The 20,017-nt window shown below is 40.8% G+C and overlaps 2 protein-coding genes across 4 annotated transcripts in view; both read right to left on the reverse strand.

The window, feature by feature from the left end:
- Nucleotides 1-6,472, reverse strand: part of LOC306859236 (uncharacterized protein) — a 6,967-nt gene extending 495 nt beyond the window's left edge. The window contains exons 1-3 of one of the 2 annotated variants that reach the window (XM_079400158.1): nt 6,288-6,472; nt 4,817-5,104; nt 1-3,748 (exon numbers count right to left, since the gene is read on the reverse strand). The exon at nt 1-3,748 is cut by the window's left edge and continues 495 nt beyond it. In XM_079400158.1, the coding sequence (XP_079256284.1) occupies nt 1,419-3,748; nt 4,817-5,096 (2,610 nt within the window). In that variant the 5' untranslated portion in view covers nt 5,097-5,104; nt 6,288-6,472 and the 3' untranslated portion in view covers nt 1-1,418. Of the gene's footprint in view, nt 3,749-4,816; nt 5,123-6,287 lie in introns of both variants that reach the window. The other variant, XM_079400159.1, reaches the window with a different exon arrangement.
- Nucleotides 6,473-9,688: 3,216 nt separating this feature from the next.
- The window catches only part of LOC306859228 (kinesin-like protein KIF1C), a 43,628-nt gene continuing 33,299 nt past the window's right edge, over nt 9,689-20,017 (reverse strand). For both annotated transcript variants that reach the window (XM_079400147.1, XM_079400146.1), the window contains exons 20-23: nt 19,549-19,621; nt 18,784-18,882; nt 11,938-12,441; nt 9,689-11,554 (exon numbers count right to left, since the gene is read on the reverse strand). In XM_079400147.1, coding sequence (XP_079256273.1) covers nt 10,664-11,554; nt 11,938-12,441; nt 18,784-18,882; nt 19,549-19,621 — 1,567 coding nt within the window. In that variant the 3' untranslated portion in view covers nt 9,689-10,663. The remainder of the gene's footprint in view (nt 11,555-11,937; nt 12,442-18,783; nt 18,883-19,548; nt 19,622-20,017) is intronic.

Below are 20,017 nucleotides of genomic sequence, written 5' to 3' on the forward strand. Positions count from 1 at the left end.
TAGAGCCATAAATGTAAGTAATCAATTCCTGTGTTTCAAATTGAGAAGAGCAAGAACTTTTCGGGTTGGCCAATAATTGCCCCAAAGGTGGTGTTAAATGCGATCATTGGCCTGAAAGCGTGTGGTTGGGATGTGTTGGGTTTTCCAGGTGTCTGGTTCTGTGGCGTCTTGAGAGGAAATATATGGACTGGCCTTTCGAGTCAAGGTAAAATATTTCAATTTTATTCCAGACCTCTATATGAAACTGGAAATTAACCCAAAGATTTGCTCAAAGCCGTATGAAAGTTTGAACATTTTTATTGTAATACTGGAATGCTGAAAAACTGTAGAAACATAAGGAGATTTTAGTTTGAATGAAACAAATTGCCATCTGAAGGTGATTCATTTAAACTAGCTCATGTGAGATTACTAATAACAGGTTCATTTTTGCTTAGTTATGAGGGTTAACAACACTTTGCTATTTTTTGTGCAAATTTCCAACAAATTCTTCAACAGTGTGAAGCTACTAAACATGATAACTGGATTAAGTCATTTGTAAGTCATGTCTGCTAAATTAATACATGCATATGTAAATAAAGTAATAATTTCCATTGGTAACACTTTATTTTAATGTTCCAATTTAGACATTCTGGTGGTGGTTGAGAAGATCCCCCTCACAACGTAAAGCACTTTGAGTAGCCAGAAAAGCACTATATAAATGGAAGGACTTATTGAATTAATTCTGCCAATTATAACTTTGTATGTTCAGTTTAATGACTGCTCCTTGACTACAAGTCACTTTGCAACTTATTCTACTACACTGCAAAAAAAAAAAAAAAGATTATCTTTCTTAGTATTTTGTCTTGTTTTCTAATATAAATATCTACAAATTCTGGAATTAAGATGCATTTACTTGACAAGTAAAAGGACTTAAGATATTATGTCAAAAAATTATCCAAATTTTTGTAGTGTTTGCTTAAAACAAGTAAAAATATCTGCCAATGAGGTAAAAAAAAAAAATTTGTTTAGCCTTTGAATTAAGATTATTTTTCATACACCATTAGTAGATTTTTTGCTTGTTTTAAGCAAAAGCTAACAAAATTTGGATAATATTTTAAGAAAACAAGACGTAATGTTAAGTAAATGCATCCTGATTCCAGAACTTTTAGATATTTATACTAGAAAACAAGACAAAAATAGTAAGGAAGAAAATATTTTATGCAGTGTAACCCTAACTTAGTCCACTAACACTCTAATGGCTATTAGTCGAAATGTAGTTGCAAAGTTTCCTATAGTTAGTGAAATACAGTGAATCAATTCCATTGTTTCTAGCTGAGAAGAGCAAGAACTTTTTATCATTACTTCACCGGCTTGAACCAACTAGTAATACTAGAAAATTCTGAACTGATGGTCGAGACCCAATCACATCCACCAGCGCTTCACTCCAGATCAACTGCTGAGGGCTGGCCAATCAGAGAGCAGGATCTCTCACAGGCCACGCCCCCACCGCCCATCTCCCACTCCCCAACCAGCCACCTCCGCTCTCTCTGAAGGCCTCTCTCCTCCTTTAGGATCAGGCTATATCGTGCATTCTCCCCACGCTCCTCTTCCTCCGTCCATCCGCCTGCTTCCTCTTCTGCACTAATCACTCGGCACAGCGTCTTCCTGAACACTTCCAGCGGCGCTCGCTCCTTATCTCTCGCCAGCTCTGTTACAGAAGAGATGTCTTCGGTCTCCTTCGTCTGGTGCTGCTCGTCTCTGGAGATGAAGAGGACGCTCCGGAACACGGCTTGAGCGTCTTTAATCTGCTCTAGGGGTAAAAAGCTCACGCTCTTGGCCTCATTCTCCAATCCGAGCATGTTTTGGGTGCGTCTGTACACCCGCAGGGTGACCCGTGAGGGCGAGACGTGACGCTTGAGCTGCCGGTAGATGACGAGGTAGTTTCTGAGGAGCCAAAGGAACAGGAAACAGGAAGTGAGAGCAGAAAGTACACACAGAAACAGAAAACCAGCAAACAGCCACCAGCACCAGGGCAGCAAATGTTCAAACGCTTCCTGAGCTTCTGGACCAACGCTGGTCGGCGGAGTGACCCGCCTGGTGGTTTGGAACATAATCGTAGGCAGTTCTGGTTGGGTGGTACTTTGAGGTTGGGACTGGCCAATAATTGGTCCAAAGTTGGTGTTGAATGCAATTGTGTGTGGTTCAGTTCGTCCAGTATCTTGACTTTGGGATTTGGGAATAATTTGAGCAGTGATTAGCGGTTCAGAGTTGGTTGTGGGTTGGGATGTGTCGGTTTTCCAGGTCGTTGGTTCTGTGGTGCCTTGAGAGGGAAGATATGGATTGGCAACTGGATTCGAGATAAAATACTCCATCCAGAATTCATACCAGATTTTGGTCCAGGTCTCAGTGACCCAATACCTTTCAATGGAGGTCCAGGATTTGGTGGAATCGTGCTGGTTGGAGTCTAGAGTGGTGTGATTTGGGGCATTCAGTGCTTGAGTGCTGGAAATTGGTTTTACTGAGATTGTTGGAAGATTAGGAGGGGATTCGAGATCTGGACGTTTAGGACGGAGATCAAAACCTGGAATTTCAGAATAGAATCCAATATCTGGACGTTCAGAAGAGGATCCAATATCTGGACGTTCAGAAGAGGATCCAATATCTGGACGTTCAGAAGAGGATCCAATTTCTGGACGTTCAGAAGAGGATCCAATATCTGGACGTTCAGAAGAGGATCCAATATCTGGACGTTCAGAAGAGGATCCAATATCTGGACGTTCAGAAGAGGATCCAATATCTGGACGTTCAGAAGGGAATCCAATATCTGAACGTTCAGAAGAGGATCCAATATCTGGACGTTCAGAAAAGGATCCAATATATGGACGTTCAGAAGAGGATCCAATATCTGGACGTTCAGAAGAGGATCCAATATCAGAAGAGGATCCAATATCTGGACGTTCAGAAGAGGATCCAATATATGGACGTTCAGAAGAGGATCCAATATCTGAACGTTCAGAAGAGGATCCAATATCTGAACGTTCAGAAGAGGATCCAATATCTGGACGTTCAGAAGAGGATCCAATATCTGGACGTTCAGAAGAGGATCCAATATATGGACGTTCAGAAGGGAATCCAATATCTGGACGTTCAAGATCTGGTTTGAAATCTGGAAGAACATGAGTGGGTCTGAAATCCTGGTCTCCTCTGGGGTGGAGGGGTGGAGGATAGTTTGGAGTTGGTGGATCTGGTGGACAGAAGTCACTCTCCTCCAGCTCAATGATGGGTCGTTGGAGCAGGTGAGGTGGACCGGAACACACCACGGAGTCAGCGGCAGGAACGAAGTTGTTTGGCCCGTCTTGTATGTAGACATTGTGCTCCTGGTCGTTTAGGAAGCTGTGGAGGTAACCGACCGTGCAGCTGCAGATCCAGGGATTGTGGGTCAGGAGAACATAAGGCAGCTCGGGTTTGGACGAGAAGAAGTGGTCGGGCATCAGCGAGACGCTGTTATTCTCCAAGTCGAAGGTCTTCAGGCCGCTGGAGGAGACACGCTCCAGGAGTCGCGGAGGCAGCGCGGGAAGCTTGTTCTGAGACAGGTTAATGATCTCCAGAAACGGAAGCTCGCTGAAGGTGCTGTCGTGAAGGGAACAAATCTGGTTCCTGTCTAAGTAGATCTCCATCAGACTGGGAGCACAGCGGAACACCAGTCCTCCCAAACCAGTTAAGCGGTTACCAGACAGACGCAAGACGCTCAGATTCTTCAGCACTGGCCCTGAAAGAAACACAGAGTCTGAGACTCATCACATCAGAATGAAAGATTTGTGCCTTTAAATTCATGTCTGTAAACAAACACTTGACTAAATCTATAACCATAAAAAGGCTTAATGTAATAGAAAATAATAATGTTATCATCATAATAAAAAATAAATAAAATATAAAACCACATCTTAACTTATCAAAATAATAATAAAAAAAAAATTACATTTACAAAATTTACTTGTGCTGTAGCTTGTTTTAATACTTTAAACTTTGTAAACCAAAAGAACATAACTTTTTATAAAAAATATTTGGCCATGATGGTCAGAGACCAATGGGGAAATTTGGCCAGGATCACACCTCTACTCTTTTCGAAAGACATCCTGGGATTTTTAATGACCACAGAGAGTCAGGACCTAGGTTTAACGTCTCATCCGAAAGACGGTGTTTTTTTGACAGTATAGTGTCCCCGTCACTATACCGGGGCGTTAGGACCCACACAGACCGCAGGGTGAGCACCCCCTGCTGGCCTCACTAACACCTCTTCCAACAGCAACCTAGTTTTCCCAGGAGGTCTCCCATCCAGGTACTGACCAGCTCAACCCTGCTTGGCTTCAGTGGGCAACCATTCTTGGGCTACAGGGTGATATGGCTGTATGTGGCTGTATTTTGAATTTTACACTTTGTTAATTGACTTTTGCATTTTAATTTTGCCTTTAGACTTTTGCATTTTGCATTCATTTTGTATATTAATTTCACATTTAAATTTTTGCATTTTGCTTTTTAATTATTTAAAATTTTAATTTCCATTTAAATTTTTGCAATTCGCATTTATGTTGAATTTTGAATATCACACTTTAACTTGGCATTTTAATTTTTGCAATTCAAGTTTTATTGAAATTTTAGCATTTTGCATATTTTAGCATTTTTAATATCACGCTTTGCTATTTAACTTTTGCATTTTAATTTTTGCAGTTGGCATTAAACATTTTGCACTTTGCTTTTATTTTGCATTTTGAAGTTCACTTTTTGCATTTAGTGTTTTTCCCAGTTTGAGTAAAATGAGTGCTGTGCTTTTGTTTACCCGGCGGCTCCAGTATGCTGATGTGATTGTGGCTCAGGTCCAGCTCGTGCAGCTCTGTGAATCCAGAATACATGGACCAGGACAGAGAAGTGAACTGGTTTCCAGTGAGAACCAGGACCTGCGTGGCTGTGTCGATGGCGTCGGGAACAGCCGTCAGTCCCTGACTCACGCAGCTGACGCGGGGCCGATGGTCCTGGTTCCTGTCGCTCTGACAGATGCTGCTCGTGAACATGAAGCACCGCAGCAGGAGGAAGACGAGGAAGATGATGAAACCTGGCATGATGAAGTCTACCGGATATTAAGACACTGTTGAGCAAAACTGTGTCACTGGATGTTAGAACTTCATAAAACAGCATGTTTATGCCAAATTTTACCACAAAATCAAGAGAGAAAATAAGACTAATTACACTTTTTGTCCATTGTGACATATTTAACAATTGCACATTTTTATTACAAGTTCTCTTTAAATGTATTCCGAAAAATGATTATGTTGTAATTTTTTACATTTTAATTTATTGTGAATTTCAAAAATATCAGTGAGATTTAAAAAAAAAAGAAATGAATACTTTTATTCATCAAGGATGCATTAAACTGATCAAAATAAATGCTGTTCTTTTGAACTTTCTATTCATCTGTGAATCCTGGAAAATAAAATGCATCACAGTTTCCACAAAAATATTGTGCAGCACAACTGTGTTCAACATGGATAATAATCAGAAATGTTTGTTGATCAGTAAATCAGTATATTATTATGATTTCTGAAGATCATGTGACACTGAAGACTGGAGTAATGATGCTGAAAATACAGCTGCAGATCACAGAAATACATTACACTTTAACACATATTCACACAGAAAACAGCTGATTTACATTATAATAATATTTCACAGTTTTTTACTGTAGTTTGGATCAAACTAATGCAGCCTTGCTGAACAGAAGAGACATAAAAAAATCTAAATTATTCCAAATTTATTAATGGTGGCGTACATTTGGAAATTAAGATGATTCTCTTCACTGCACAACAAAATTTTTAAGAATTAACACTTAAATGTTTTTAATTATAAAGAAAATGTCACAACACAAAGAAATCTTGATAATAGATTATTTCTTTTGCGAGATACTAAAATAACTCATCATGCATAATGTATAATAATAGTTTGGTAACACTTTATTTTAAGGTGTCTTTGTTACACACATTACATGTACTTACTATTTTAATAATAATTAATGATGCATAATTACATGCAGCTGTAACTAAACCCTAATCCTAACTTTAACAATATAGTAAGTACATGTAGTTAATATTACTCAGTACTTAAATGTATAATTACACTGAAACAAGGACACCTTAAAATAAAGTGTAACCAATAGTTTTAATAGTAAAAGCACTGGTAATAGTGATGGTCAAGAAAGCACACAGATGTGAGAAATAATGCCACTAGCAGACAGTGCTGGAGTAAACGAGCAGTACCTGTGAGCGCTGGCGTCTGCGGAGTCTGTGTGAAGCTGGGTTCTTCTGGTCTGGATGGATTCACAGCTCTATCTCTCTTCCTCAGACTCAAACACAAACCACAGACGCCTCTCCATATATGAGCACATCACAATCAGCTTCTCTTGGGTACAAAAACAAGTTTCCTGGAAGATGCTCATTTCTGCAACGACTGAAATCTACAGCAGTTATTATTATTGTAAAATGTGTCAAGTGATATTTCTGAGTAGTGAACTGTTTACGAACAAGGACTAGATCTGTACATGTTCTGAATGAGATGTGAGCGAAGCCCAAGTCAAACTTCTTCTCTAAAATGATGTCGATGTTGGTCTTTTTAAGGCTTTTAAAACTGCGATCTGGGACTTTTTAACCGCTTTGATCATTTTAAGCTGTATTGTTTTGATAAAAACCCATCTTCAACAATAATAACAGATATACTGATACTGAAGAGATACAGACGTCAGCTTCTGTCAACAAAAGCACTAGAAACAGTCGTTTTATACACATTGTCCTTTATTGACATTTTGCCGTTTTTAACCAGACATCTTTAAAAACTCAAAAATAACTCAAAACCCAGAAGAAAAGAGCAAGAGAAGAGCATAAAAACAGAAGCGGCAGAGGTTCATTGTGTTGGAATCGGCATCAAAGTCAACCTCAAACAAAACACACAGTGAACAGTGCATGTGTGTGTTTGTGCAAATCCACACAATACTCAACTAAATCATAACCAAACTGAAAAATAAAAGAGGAAACTAAAAATAAAAAAACGTCATATTGCGGCAGGAAAGTCTGCGAGTGTAAATAAGAGACGACATCATCATCATCATCAAAACACAATCAGCAGATTGTCCAGAAGGAACTTCCTGCGCTAGTCGAGTGACGCCCCGCCCACCTGCGACGCAGTTACCATGACGACACCGAACACAAGAACCGCCTCCCATGTGTCTTTTGCTGCGCCCTAATTCACATACTATCCGCCCTAAAGAGTATTCCAAAATAGAATCAGTGTGTCCCAAATCATAGTGTGCTAAATCAAAGATTCCCGGATGGTCTACTACTTGAGATTAAAATTGAAAGTGCACTCTAGTGGCTAATATTGCCCACAACACATTGCAAGGTGGACGAGGATTCGATTAGAACTACAAACACAAACAGTGTTTAAAAACTACAAACATGGCAGTTATACGAGACCGACGACGGACAGGCAGAGAAAGGGGTTTGGGTGATAAATAATCAATGATTTAAAAATATTTATTTAATGTTATGGGCGATATATTTCATCTGCAGCAACTCTGTGAACTTTTATAATGATACGTTTAGTCGTTAACTTTTAAATGCATCATTATGCAAACATATAAAGAGAGTTATGAGCATGATAGACACGCAACTTGCAGATCAACATGCCTCTTTATTTCTCTCCAATATGGTAGGAAATTAAATGAAATGTGAATTTTGTTAACTGTGATAAGATGATTGACAGCGCAGTTTAAACCGTGACAGAATGCATGTAACTAAGAAACAGAGCGTCTGTTAAAGACACAGTAGCATGTCCCAAAGCTTGCCTACAATTCTGCTACATACTTAAAAGCATGTACATGTTCTTCACAAAAAGAGTATATACATTTAGGGCATAGTATAAGTAGGTGAACTGGGGCGCAGCATGTGTCTGACGGCATGCAGTGGGAAGATTCTCGAGTGAGATTCTGAGCGTCCAGCATGATGCACCACTGCAGACTCACACAAGCAGGACTGATCGAAACCTGCCTCAAAAATAACCTCAAGCGACAGGACTCATAATCCAAATAAATAGTCTAAATATTTCTGCCATCTGATCGAGTTTAAAACATCTATCATCAGCACGTTCACTCACAACTTAAAAAACCCCACAGAAATCCTAAAAAACACCTAAAACTCACACAACTTGCATCTTCACGTCCGTTTCATTGACCTTTGAACTCTCACATCACTTTCACCATCATCATCATCATCTGTTAGTAAACTCATTCCAGCCCTAAACTCTTTTGCATTTCTAATTTCTCTCGTCTAGTCTGAATCATTTCAGTGAATCATTTGATTCAGCTGCTTCGTTTCAATGAACTGGTTCTTGATTTGAGTCATTCAGTGATGTTTATTTCAGTTCAAACATTTCTGGTTAAATGTTCATTAATTGAGCTGTAAACAAGGTGAACCGACGAGTGTGATGAAATCTTGTGTAGTTTAACATTGACCATATGGCTCAGTTTATTACGCTAAAGACCATTACTGAGATGCTGAGTTTGGCGTAAATATTAATGAAAAATTAAAATGAAATAGTGAGTCTAATAATGATTCTAGCAGCATCTGAACATGTACTGAAGCCAGAACATTTGTGTTTTGAGTTGTTCCGTTCTGAATCAGGTGAACGAATCGTTTGCAAGAACCGATTCAAAAGAACCACATCCATGAATCGAGCATCAAAACGTCCTCAGATCTCACACAGTAAATCATCAGCGGCTCACACACACACACAAACACTCCCATGACGCTTCCTTCAGGGATCTCAGGTTATTATCGGCGTCTCATTAAGGCACATTGAGGCTGAACATACGAACACCCAAGACTAACACACAACTAGTCCTGGGCCGAGTCATTGCTGGAGGTACGTGATCCTGAATAACACTAAACACACAGACGGAGAAGTGACGTGCGACTGTGCGTTAACGGAGTTTGGGTTAACGAGTCTCGGACCGCCCACACATGCATATTGCACTTAAAATAATGAGACCTTTGCAAAATCCACAAGCTCTAATCTGATTGGATGACCAGGGCTAAAGGCCCGTTCACTCCAAGAACGATAACTATAACGATAGCTATAGTGTGCTCACCAGCGGACGATAAAATTCTGTTTATTGTAAGCGCTGCAGTTTTGTCGTCTGTCGCTTTAAATGCATGAGCTCGGATGGATTCTGATTGGTTGTCAATGTTTTGTCATCCATCAACTGGAAAACATTTTTTTGAAAGTTATTCCAATGATATCATTCCTATTTGTCGTTATCGTTATAGTTGTGATGTGGATTTGTTCAAAATTTTGCAAACTGAAAAAGTCTGTTGGCCATTATCAAAAGTGTAGGGATACATAAATGACTGCTCAAAGCGAGATCACATTTGCGATTTTTTGGCGAAATTTCACAGACGGAAAAAAAGTTCCAGTCTCTGACAAACCAAGAAATCGCCTTCAATCCAAGCAGCTTTTTTGTTGGTAAATTTGACAACTTTGCTTGACAAAGCTGCAAAATCTGCGTGGGGAAATTTTCCACGAAAAATTCCCAGTCGTGTAGATTCCTATTAAAACGACTTGATTTCACCTGCAAAAATGTGCAGAACTAATCATTATAGTCATGATATGGACTTCTAATTAAGTGATGGTTACATTAGCTAAATATTCAAAATTTATAAACCATAAAAGTCTGTTGTCCATAAACAAAAGTTTAGTAATACATAAAACAATGTTTATAGCAAGGTCACATTTGCATTCTTTTTTTTTCTGAGAAATTTAGAATAAAAATTAATAAAAGGTCCACTGTCTCTGACAAACCAAGAAATTGCTTTCAATCGAAGAAGGTTTTTTTTGTCAACGCGGCAAATTTGCCTGTCCAACTTCAACCAGTTGCGAAATCTGTGGTGAAATCTTTTGCAAAAATTCCCAATTGCGTAGATTCCTATTAAAATGACTTGATTTCACTTGTAACAATATGCAGAACTAAACGTTATAGTCATGGTGTGGACTTCTAATTAAGTGATGGTTACATTAGCTAAACACATTCAAAATGTAACAAACTAAAAAAGTATTTTGTCTATAGTCAAAAGTGTAGCAATACATAAAACACTGTTTATAGTAAGGTCACATTTGCGATTTTTTTGGCAAAGTTTCAGACAAAAAAAAGGTCCATGGTCTCTTACAATCCAAGAAATCGCTTTCAATTCTAGTTTTTGCTGGTGAACGTGGCAAATTTGCCTGACCAACTTCAACCAGTTTGCGAAATCTTTCGCTCTCATGCGAAATTCCCAATCGCGTAGATTCCTATTAAAACGACTTTATTTCGCCTGTAAAAATATGCAGAACTACAGTAAATGTGAGTGCACCTTAAGAGCGAATATTAAACCTTCATCATCATAGTTATCGCTCTTGTCGCGAACATGTCTTAACTGTCACTCAAACGCTCTCTTCCTGTCAAAAGTGGGCGGTTCTTGGCCACAATGAACTCTTTCTGCTGATAATCTGGCGCCACGAGACTGTTAACTAACCCATTAAAACAAAACGGCTTGTATTTCATGACATCTTAAGTGAAGGACATTAAAACGACGGACTCGCGCATACATCAGACAGGCGTTTCTTTGCTCTTCAGGTCGGGGGCGCTATACTGCCGTCTCATGCGTGGCGGAGTGACGTAGCCCTGTGGTTTTTGGTTTCTGCCGCGCTGTTGATCGGAAAGAGTGTGCGGTAGAGTCTGGAAGGCAGGCCGCTGATGACTGACGTACGGTTGCACGTACGCTCCCTCCCCACGCGCACAAGGACCCGGTGACTGTCGCCGATAGCGACCACGCCCAGAATGCTGCGCGCCATTATTGTTGTGGTGCCCGTTGCTATAGTAACCCTGGTTGCCAGGCAAGGTGGAGCCATCCAGTGAGTTGCGCCTGTAGCACCACTGTTGCTGATACTGAGGAAACGGATTGCCGTTGCCATAGTTACCATTGCCGTATTGGGGAGGTTGCCAGGAGCGACTGGGGGAGGGCGCGCGCATGACGACCGGCACTTGGAACGGTAGAGGGAGTAACGGCATGCCGAGGGCGGGGCCTCGTCCCTCATTGTGGTCATCCTTGAGATCGTCCAGAGTGACGGATGCATTCGGGCCCCAGGAGAGCCGGTGCTGTGGGTTGCTCTTAAAGGGGAATTTCAGCTTGCAGTCCTGAGGGGGAATGAAGCGTCCCGTTCCAGGAAGGTGGACCACGCCCTCCCCGGCTCCACCTCCTCTGCGCAGCCGCTTGGTGATCTGCTGCTGCTGCAGGTTGTGCAGACGCATCTGCTCCTGCTTGAGCCAGCGCAGGCGGCCCCTCCGGAAGGCAGGGTCTTCTTCCATCAGCCGTGACACTCGCTCCTCCTTAGGGAGGAGCTCCAGAGGGCCATGCCCATCCAGGTCATCGCCCCGCCCCTTATCGCCGTTCATGGGCAGTTCCTCTGATTCGTCATCATCATCATCATCATCATCATCCTACACAAACACAATCATGTCAACCATTACCGACTCCACTCAGAATTGAGCTGAGAATGCCTTTAAATTCCTAATGAATTTCTAAATTTGATTTAAATTTGAATTGATGTAACAAAAAGCAAAATTCAGAATTCAAAATTCAACTCAACTCATAACTTCTCATTTTTAACTAGAAGGTTTGTCAAGATAAGATTTTTTTTAAAAGCCTAAAAAAAGAGAGAGAGAGAGAGAGAGAGAGAGAGAGAGAGAGAGAGAGAGAAAGAGAGAGAGAGTGAGTGAGTGAGTGAGTGTGTGTGTGTGAGAGAGAGTGAGTGAGTGAGTGAGTGAGTGTGTGTGTGTGTGTGTGTGTGTGTGAGAGAGAGAGTGAGTGTGTGTGTGTGTACCTGCTGCACTCCCGGGATGATGCTCTCCATCTTCATCATGCGGTCTCTGAGGGCTTTGATCTCCTCGTCCTTCATGTTGTTCTGCTCTTTGACCTCCTGCAGGATGTCGGTCAGTTTGTCGATGTGTGCTCTGAGGTCGTAGACTCCGCTCTCTCCGTCTGCGGTCTCCAGCTTGCGCTCCTCTGCGATGCCCACCGTGTCCCACACGTCCTGCGCCACCTCCCTCCAGGACTCGCTCTCGGGCACGTCTCGTTTGCCATACATGCGGCAGAGCTCCTTCATCTTGACGATGGCCAGCGCCTCCATCTCACGCCGCGAGTGCCGGAAGTCTCCGAGCGCCACCTCGTAGCAGATCTCCTTCACCGCCTGCAGCTTCAGGTCACTCATGGTCACCTGCTGGGGGTCTTTGCTGATACGTCTGCGCTGCGGGATCTGATAGACCCGGAGCGGCTCGCGCCGTTTGCCACTGCTGGGTAAACCACAGCGCTTCACTATGGACTGAACCTAAAACACACACGAGGAACATGAGATGTCAGAATCAGAACCGGAATGAGCTTTATTGGCCAAGTATGTTTAGACATACAAGGAATTTGTTGTAGTGACAGAAGCTCCACAGTGCAACAGAAAGACAGCAACAGGACAGGACACAGATAATAAAAGAATAACAACAATTAGCCAAATAGGCAATGTACAAAGCAGCAAAAACACAATATATAATATAGACAACTATGTATGTACTGGTCAAGTAGGTGCAAATTAGAAATGAGAAAATAAAAATAAAATTAGTGAGTGTGGTGAATGGATAGTGTATTATAGTTGTGTGTTCCACGTTTATTGTTGAGTGTTCATGAGATGGATTGCCTGAGGGAAGAAACTGTTCCTGTGTCTGGTCGTTCTGGTGCTCAGAGCTCTGTAGCATTGACCAGAGAACAGTTCAAAGAGGTTGTGTGCTGGATGTGAGGGGTCCAGAGTGATTTTACCAGCCCTTTTGCTCACTCTGGATAAGTACAGTTCTTGGAGAGTGGGGAGGGTTGTACCAATGATTCGCTCTGCAGTCCGGACTACCCTCCGTAGTCTTCTGAGGTCAGATTTGGTAGCTGAGCTGAACCAGACAGTTATTGAGGTGCAGAGGATCGATTCAATAATGGCAGAGTAAAACTGTTTCAGCAAGTCCTGTGGCAGGTTGAACTTCCTCAGCTGGCGAAGAAAGTACAACCTCTGCTGGGCCTTCCTGACAATGGAGTCAATGTGAATATCCCACTTCAGGTCCTGGGAGATGGTGGTGCCCAGGAATCTGAATGACTCTACTGAAGTCACAGTGCTGTTCATGATGGTGAGTGGGGGGAGAGCAGGGGGGTTTCTCCTGAAGTCCACTATCATCTCCACTGTTTTGAGCGTGTTAAGCTCCAGGTTGTTGAGACTGCACCAGACAGCCAGCTCCTTAACCTCCTGTCTGTAAGCAGACTCTGCACCGTCCTGGATGAGGCCGATCAGTGTGGTATATCTTTCAAAACGACAACAGAACTCGTTCAAGTCATCTGCCAGGTGTTGAACTATGGTGCTTTCCTAACAATCCTCTGCAGAAAAAGCGTCGCCAGAAAAAAGGATGCCGGGGAGGCGTCGCTGTTAAACTAAAGATATTCTTTGAAGCACATCGGAGTTCAACGCGGCGGGTGACTACACTGCGCCGGGTTGTTCCTGTGACCGGGTTGTTTGCCCGGCGTGTCCTGGAGGGACCGTGTGGATGGATCCACCCGATTATACCGAACGCCTACGGAGCAGTGTGAAGGTTCATTCCAGTGCGTTTGCAGGGGAGAGGTGTGAATCCCAGGAACCTCCGCTATCTGCGCTACATGGATCCCTCCATCAAGGAACAAATACCAACTAAGTTTTCTTTGGTAAACGCTCGTTCAGTTGGAAATAAAACTTTCATATTGAATGATTTTATTGGGACGAATAAATTGGACGTTTTTTGCATATCGGAAACCTGGCTTAAGGTAGGAGATTCTTCACCGATTTCTGAACTCTTGCCAGAGGGATATTTATTTATTAACTCTCCTCGCCCTTCGGGTCGTGGGGGAGGACTAATGACTATATACAACAAAAACATTCAATGTCAGTTACTTCAAATGGGACCCTTTAAAACTTTTGAATTGCAACTTTTTCAAATCATGGGTACAAATCCGGTGACAGTTGGTGTAATTTATCGGCCTCCGAAACCTAACATAATGCTTGTCAAGGAATTTTCTGACCTTTAGAGTGAATTGTTCACAAAGTATGATCGTTTTATGCTCTTGGGTGATTTTAATGTACATATATGTTGTGGAAAGGATAATCTTTCATATGAATTTGCAAATTTGATTGAATCGTTTGATTTGGTGCAATGGGTAAAGAGCCCTACTCATAAATTGGGCCATTTGTTAGATTTAGTTTTAACTCATAATTTGCAAATTGAAGATGTAGAGGTCTGTGAGAATTTTTTCAGATCATATGCCTATTATTTTTAAGACTTTTATTGACAGTCAACCTGTTCTCTTGGACAAGTCGTTGTGCTGGTAAAGGAAAATAAGTACAAAAACAACTGCAGATTTTTCTCTGTTGTTTAAAACAAATTGTAAGCCTGTGATGCTTGAATCGCCGCTGTCACACCTAGGCGTGGATGAGCATTGGACTTTGTTAAGGTCAACTTATGTGGACACATTGGACTGTATTGCCCCACTAAGATTAAGAAAGCAGAAATTAAAAGGAAATCCCTGGTTAAATTAATCCACTCGCTCCCTCAGAAGACTGTAGGCAGGCGGAGAGAAGATGGAAAAAGAATAAACTTCAAATCCATTATGAAGTACTTAGAGATTCTTTATTCAAGTTTCAGAAAGCTGTAAGGGAAGCAAAAAATACCTACCTTTCTAATCTTATTAGGGCTGAGGCCAGTAATCCGAAAGTACTGTTCTCTATTATAAATGCGGTTATAAATCCACCAAATAATATGCACCAAAAGTCCTCATCGATCTCTTGTGATAAATTTCAAAATTTTTTTAGTCAGAAGATCGCTGACCAACGTCTCCAGATTCCGACAGTGGAAATGGACTCATCAGATTCCCCTGCCTGCTGTGCAGAGTGGAGCGAGTTCCAGCTTATTAATATATCCATATTACAAACGATTGTTCAAAACCTGAAAACTACTTTTTGTGTAAACGATATGATGCCTAGTCGATTGCTTAAACAGGCTTTCGATTGTGTATCGGAGAGTATACTGCACTTGATTAACAAAAGTTTATGTACAGGACTGTGTCCATTAGATTTTAAGCATGCTGTTGTGTCACCTCGGCTTAAACGCCCTAATTTGGCCCCAGATGAGATGAAGAATTACAGACCTATCTCACAGTTGCCTTTTGTATCGAAGATTTTAGAAAAAGTGGTTTTACAGCAATTACTTGCATTTGTAAATGAAAATTCTATTTTAGAAATGTTTCAATCTGGGTTTAAGGTGGCTCACAGTACAGAGTCGGCACTACTGAAAGTTTTCAACGATATTTTCTTAACGTTAGATAAGGGAGACTATTGTTCTAGTATTATTGGATCTCAGTGCGGCTTTTGACATGATAGATCATGAAATTCTCATCCGGCGCCTTGAAAATCTGGTAGGCCTGAAAGGCACGGTCTTGACATGGTTTCAATCTTTTTTAAGCGATTGATATTTCTCAGTTCATTATGGGGATGCAATTTCAAAGAAAAGACTATTATCATGGGGGGTCCCACAGGGATCAATTCTCTCTCCCACATTGTTTTCTTTATATCTGCTCCCCTTAGGTAGCATTTTTAGAAAGCATGGAGTATCCTTCCATTGCTTTGCTGATGACACCCAATTTTACCTGCCACTTAAACACCCATCTAAATCTTTGGCTCCCCTCTTAGCGTGTTTAGACGATATAAAAAAATTGGATGGCAAAAAATGTCCTAATTTTAAACGAAGAAAAGACTGAGGTTATTGTTTTTGGCCAGCCAAAAGACTCTACTATATCATTTTTAGACGTAAGCCCATTGGCACCATATTTTAAAACATCGGTAAGAGATTTATGTTTTCAAATTGATAATAATTTAAAAATGGAAAAACAAATACATTCTGTGGTACGTGCTTGCTTTTATAATTTGCGTCTCATAGCTAAAACCAAAAATTTCTTGTCAAATGCTGACTTCGAAAGATTCATTCATACATTTGTTTTGTCACATCTTGATTTTTGTAATTCGCTGTATGGGGGCATCTCTGCTGCATCCTTGGCTCGATTACAATCAGTCCAGAATGCGGCGGCGAGGCTTCTAAAAAGGGTAAAGAAATTTGACTCTATTTCCCCGGTACTTGCAAACCTGTGCTGGCTTCCTGTGTGTTTTAGAGTTAAATACAAGATTTAAATTTTTGCATACCATTGTACCTCACAAACCTTTTGACACCTTATAACCCCCCTAGAGCCTTGCGCTCAGAAAATTATAAACTTCTGGTAGTGCCTAGGACAATTCGTCATCAAAAAGGTGATAGAGCTTTCTCAGTAATGGGGCCGAGATTGTGGAATGAGTTGCCACTACATATCAGATCTGCTAAATCCCTGTCAACGTTTAAGAAACTTCTGAAAGCTCACTTTGGGGTGGCAGCTTATGGGAATTAAATGTGAATGGGAATTATGTGATTGTCAGATTGTTTATATGTGTGTGAAGTTGTTTTGGTTGTTTGCTTTTATGTAAAGCACTGTGGGTAACCCCTGGGGTTCTTTTAGTATGCTATATAAATAAATAAACAAGAACAAACAAACAAGATAATTTTTTCCTGAGCTTGTCAGAATAGTTCCTCTTTGCCACTCTGATCTCCTTTTCCAGTGTGTATTTGGCCTGTTTGTACAAGACTTTATCCCCCTTTCTGTGAGCATCTTCTTTGGCCTGACGGAGCTGTCTGAGTTTGGCAGTGAACCATGGTTTGTCGTTGTTGTAGAATAGATGAGTCCTGGTAGGAATGCACATGTCCTCACAGAAACTGATATAAGATGTTACAGTCTCTGTGAGCTCGTCCAGATCGATGGCAGCGGCTTCAAAAACAGTCCAATCAGTGAGAGAGAAACAGGCTTGTAAATCCCGCTCTGTTTCGTTAGTCCATCTTTTAACAGATCTTAATACAGGCTTTGCAGACTTAAGTTTCTGCCTGTAGGATGGAATAAGATGAACCAAACAGTGATCAGAGAGTCCTAAAGCTGCTCGTGGAACAGAGTGATATGCGTCCTTTATTGTTGTGTAACAGTGATCCAATATATTACTGTCTCTGGTGGGACATGTGATGTGCTGTCTGTATTTTGGCAGTTCACGGGAGAGATTTGCTTTATTAAAGTCCCCGAGAATGATTAAAACAGAGTCTGGGTGTTGTTGTTCACTCTCTGTGATCAGATCAGTGAGTTTCTGTAGAGCTGTGCTCACGTGCGCTTGCGGTGGAATGTAAACACTCACGAGAATGAACGAGCAGAACTCCCGCGGCGAATAGAACGGCTTGCAGTTAATGAAGAGCGTTTCTAGATCTGAGCAGCACATCTTCTTTAACACAGTTACATCTGTACACCACCTCTCATTGATGTAAAAGCACGTCCCGCCGCCGCGCGATTTCCCCGTTGATTCTGTGTCCCGATCTGCTCTGATCAGCTGGTAATTAGGCAGATGTAGTACGCTGTCCGGTATGTCGCCATTCAGCCAGGTTTCCGTGAAACACAGAGCAGCAGAGTTAGAAAAGTCCTTGTTTGTCCAGGAGAGCAGAAGGAGTTCGTCCGTTTTGTTGGGTAGAGAGCGGAGATTCGCCAGATGGATGCTAGGCAACGCCGTTCTAAATCCGCGCTGACGAAGCTTCACGAGCGCTCCGGCTCTCTTCCTCCGCCGGCGCCTCCTGTAGCGTTTGACCAGAGCTACGGCTCCACCAACTACAACGTCCAGCAAAACGTCCGAATAATCAAAATCCGGTAAAAGATTTTGTGGTGTTCTGCCGAATGTTCAGCAGGTCATCCCTGGTGAAACTGATCGTATTTGAAAAACAAAAAACAGGAAAAACAAACAAAAATAATACGAACACTGAAGAGCAACGCACAATAGTTGTCATCCTCCGCGCCATCTTGGTCTATGGACACATGTCTGTCCTGTATTCCAAAAATATGTGATCCTGGAGGTTGCTACAGAATATATGCAAAATTTAAAATCAAATGTAAGACTTTTTAAGATGTTTTAAGCGCTGCACAAATCAAATGAATGCTGTATGTGATACAGAACAAACCCATACAATCCCAAAATAATTAACGCACCGCAGACAGTGTTTAGATACTATTTTAGTTTTTAGTAATGTTTGTTTTTCATTCTTTTCTCATTTATAATTTTAGCTAAAACTTTAGTAATTTTGTTGTGTTTTTGTAGTTTAGTTTTTATGTTTTTTTTTATTACTGTAGTTTTAGTTAATGATGATAATGCTGATCGCTGATTCTTAATTAAACAGACTGCTGCACACATAACCAAAATACATTCCATATGAATATTTTCCTTGATATGCATATCATATGTACAAATATATCAGTACTTACAAATTAGATGTTGAGTGATATTGGATTTTGCTGATATATGTTTAAAGAAAGGTAATAAACAGATTCTGCCAATACTAATAAAATCTATATACTGAAATTATGTTTTTTAGTCTTTCCTTCTTATGATAAGGAAGCTCAGAGAAAAAATAGAAGAGCTTGTGTTAAATTAAATTCCGGATACAGTAATTGTGTGACCAAAATACCAATAATAACCAAAAAAAAAAAGCATTTGTCTCTGTTGGTCTGGTACCTTGTTAGCTGGTAGTTTCTCTCTCAGGGACGAAATGAGTCTCCAGCTCTCTTCACATGAGCGCTTGTCAGAATCATCTCCACTGTCTGAATCTGCGTACTGAACACACACACACACACACAGTTAACAGACCCTTATCATCTAATACTCCTGGAAAAGTTTTGTACTGATATATACAACCATTCAAAAGTTTGGGGTCGGTCATTTTTTTATACTTTTATTCATCAAGGACACATTAAATTTATCAAAAGTACCAGACATTTATAATGTGACAAAAGATTTATATTTCAAATAAATGCTGTTCTTTTGAACTTTCTATTCATCTGTGAATCCTGAAAAATAAAATGTATCACGGTTTCCACAAAAATATTGAGCAGCACAACTGTGTTCAACATTGATAATAATCAGAAATGTTTGTTGAGCAGTAAATCAGTATATTATTATGATTTCTGAAGATCATGTGACACTGAAGACTGGAGTAATGATGCTGAAAATACAGCTGCAGATCACAGAAATACATTACACTTTAACACATATTCACATAGAAAACAGCTGATTTAAATTAAAATAATATTTCACAATTTATACTGTATTTTTGATCAAATAAATGCAGCCTTGGTGAGCAGAAGAAACTTCTTTCAAAACATTTAAAACTTTTACAGACCTTTTAAGTTTTAAAGCTAGTGTGTTAATGTTGCACGTTTTAACAGGTCTCTGTGTGGGGTGTGTGTGTGTGTGTGTGTGTGTGTGTATAGTGTGTCTCACCAGTCTCTGTTGCTCCAGCAGTAGATCTGCTTCCTCTTTCTCTCTCCGGTACTGAATCTCCACGTCCTGTAACCTGAGAGAGACACAGGTGAAGAGACCAGCTCAGTAGAGGTCGACCGATAGTGGATTTTACTGATCCACACTGGCTGATACACATTAATCAAACAATAGTTTTTAAAATGGGCACTGAACAAAAACCAAAAGAGTGCTCTACTATTTAAAAAAACACTACTATTAAAGAATAGCAGAGTCCACACCACAGCTATAACGATAAAGGCACAGAGAGACGATGACGTTGGAATCACTTTTAGAACGATTTTTTTTCCATAAAAACACTGACACCTTAGAATAAACAGATGATCTCGTCTGCTGGTGTGGACGCTAACATCTTTATCTTTATAGTTATCGTTCTTGGTGTGAACAGGGCTTAACTCTTTCCCTGCCAGAGTTTTTGAAAAAGTTGCCAGCC

Source organism: Barbus barbus, assembly GCF_936440315.1.
Source record: "Barbus barbus genome assembly, chromosome: 40".
NCBI lineage: Eukaryota > Metazoa > Chordata > Actinopteri > Cypriniformes > Cyprinidae > Barbus > Barbus barbus.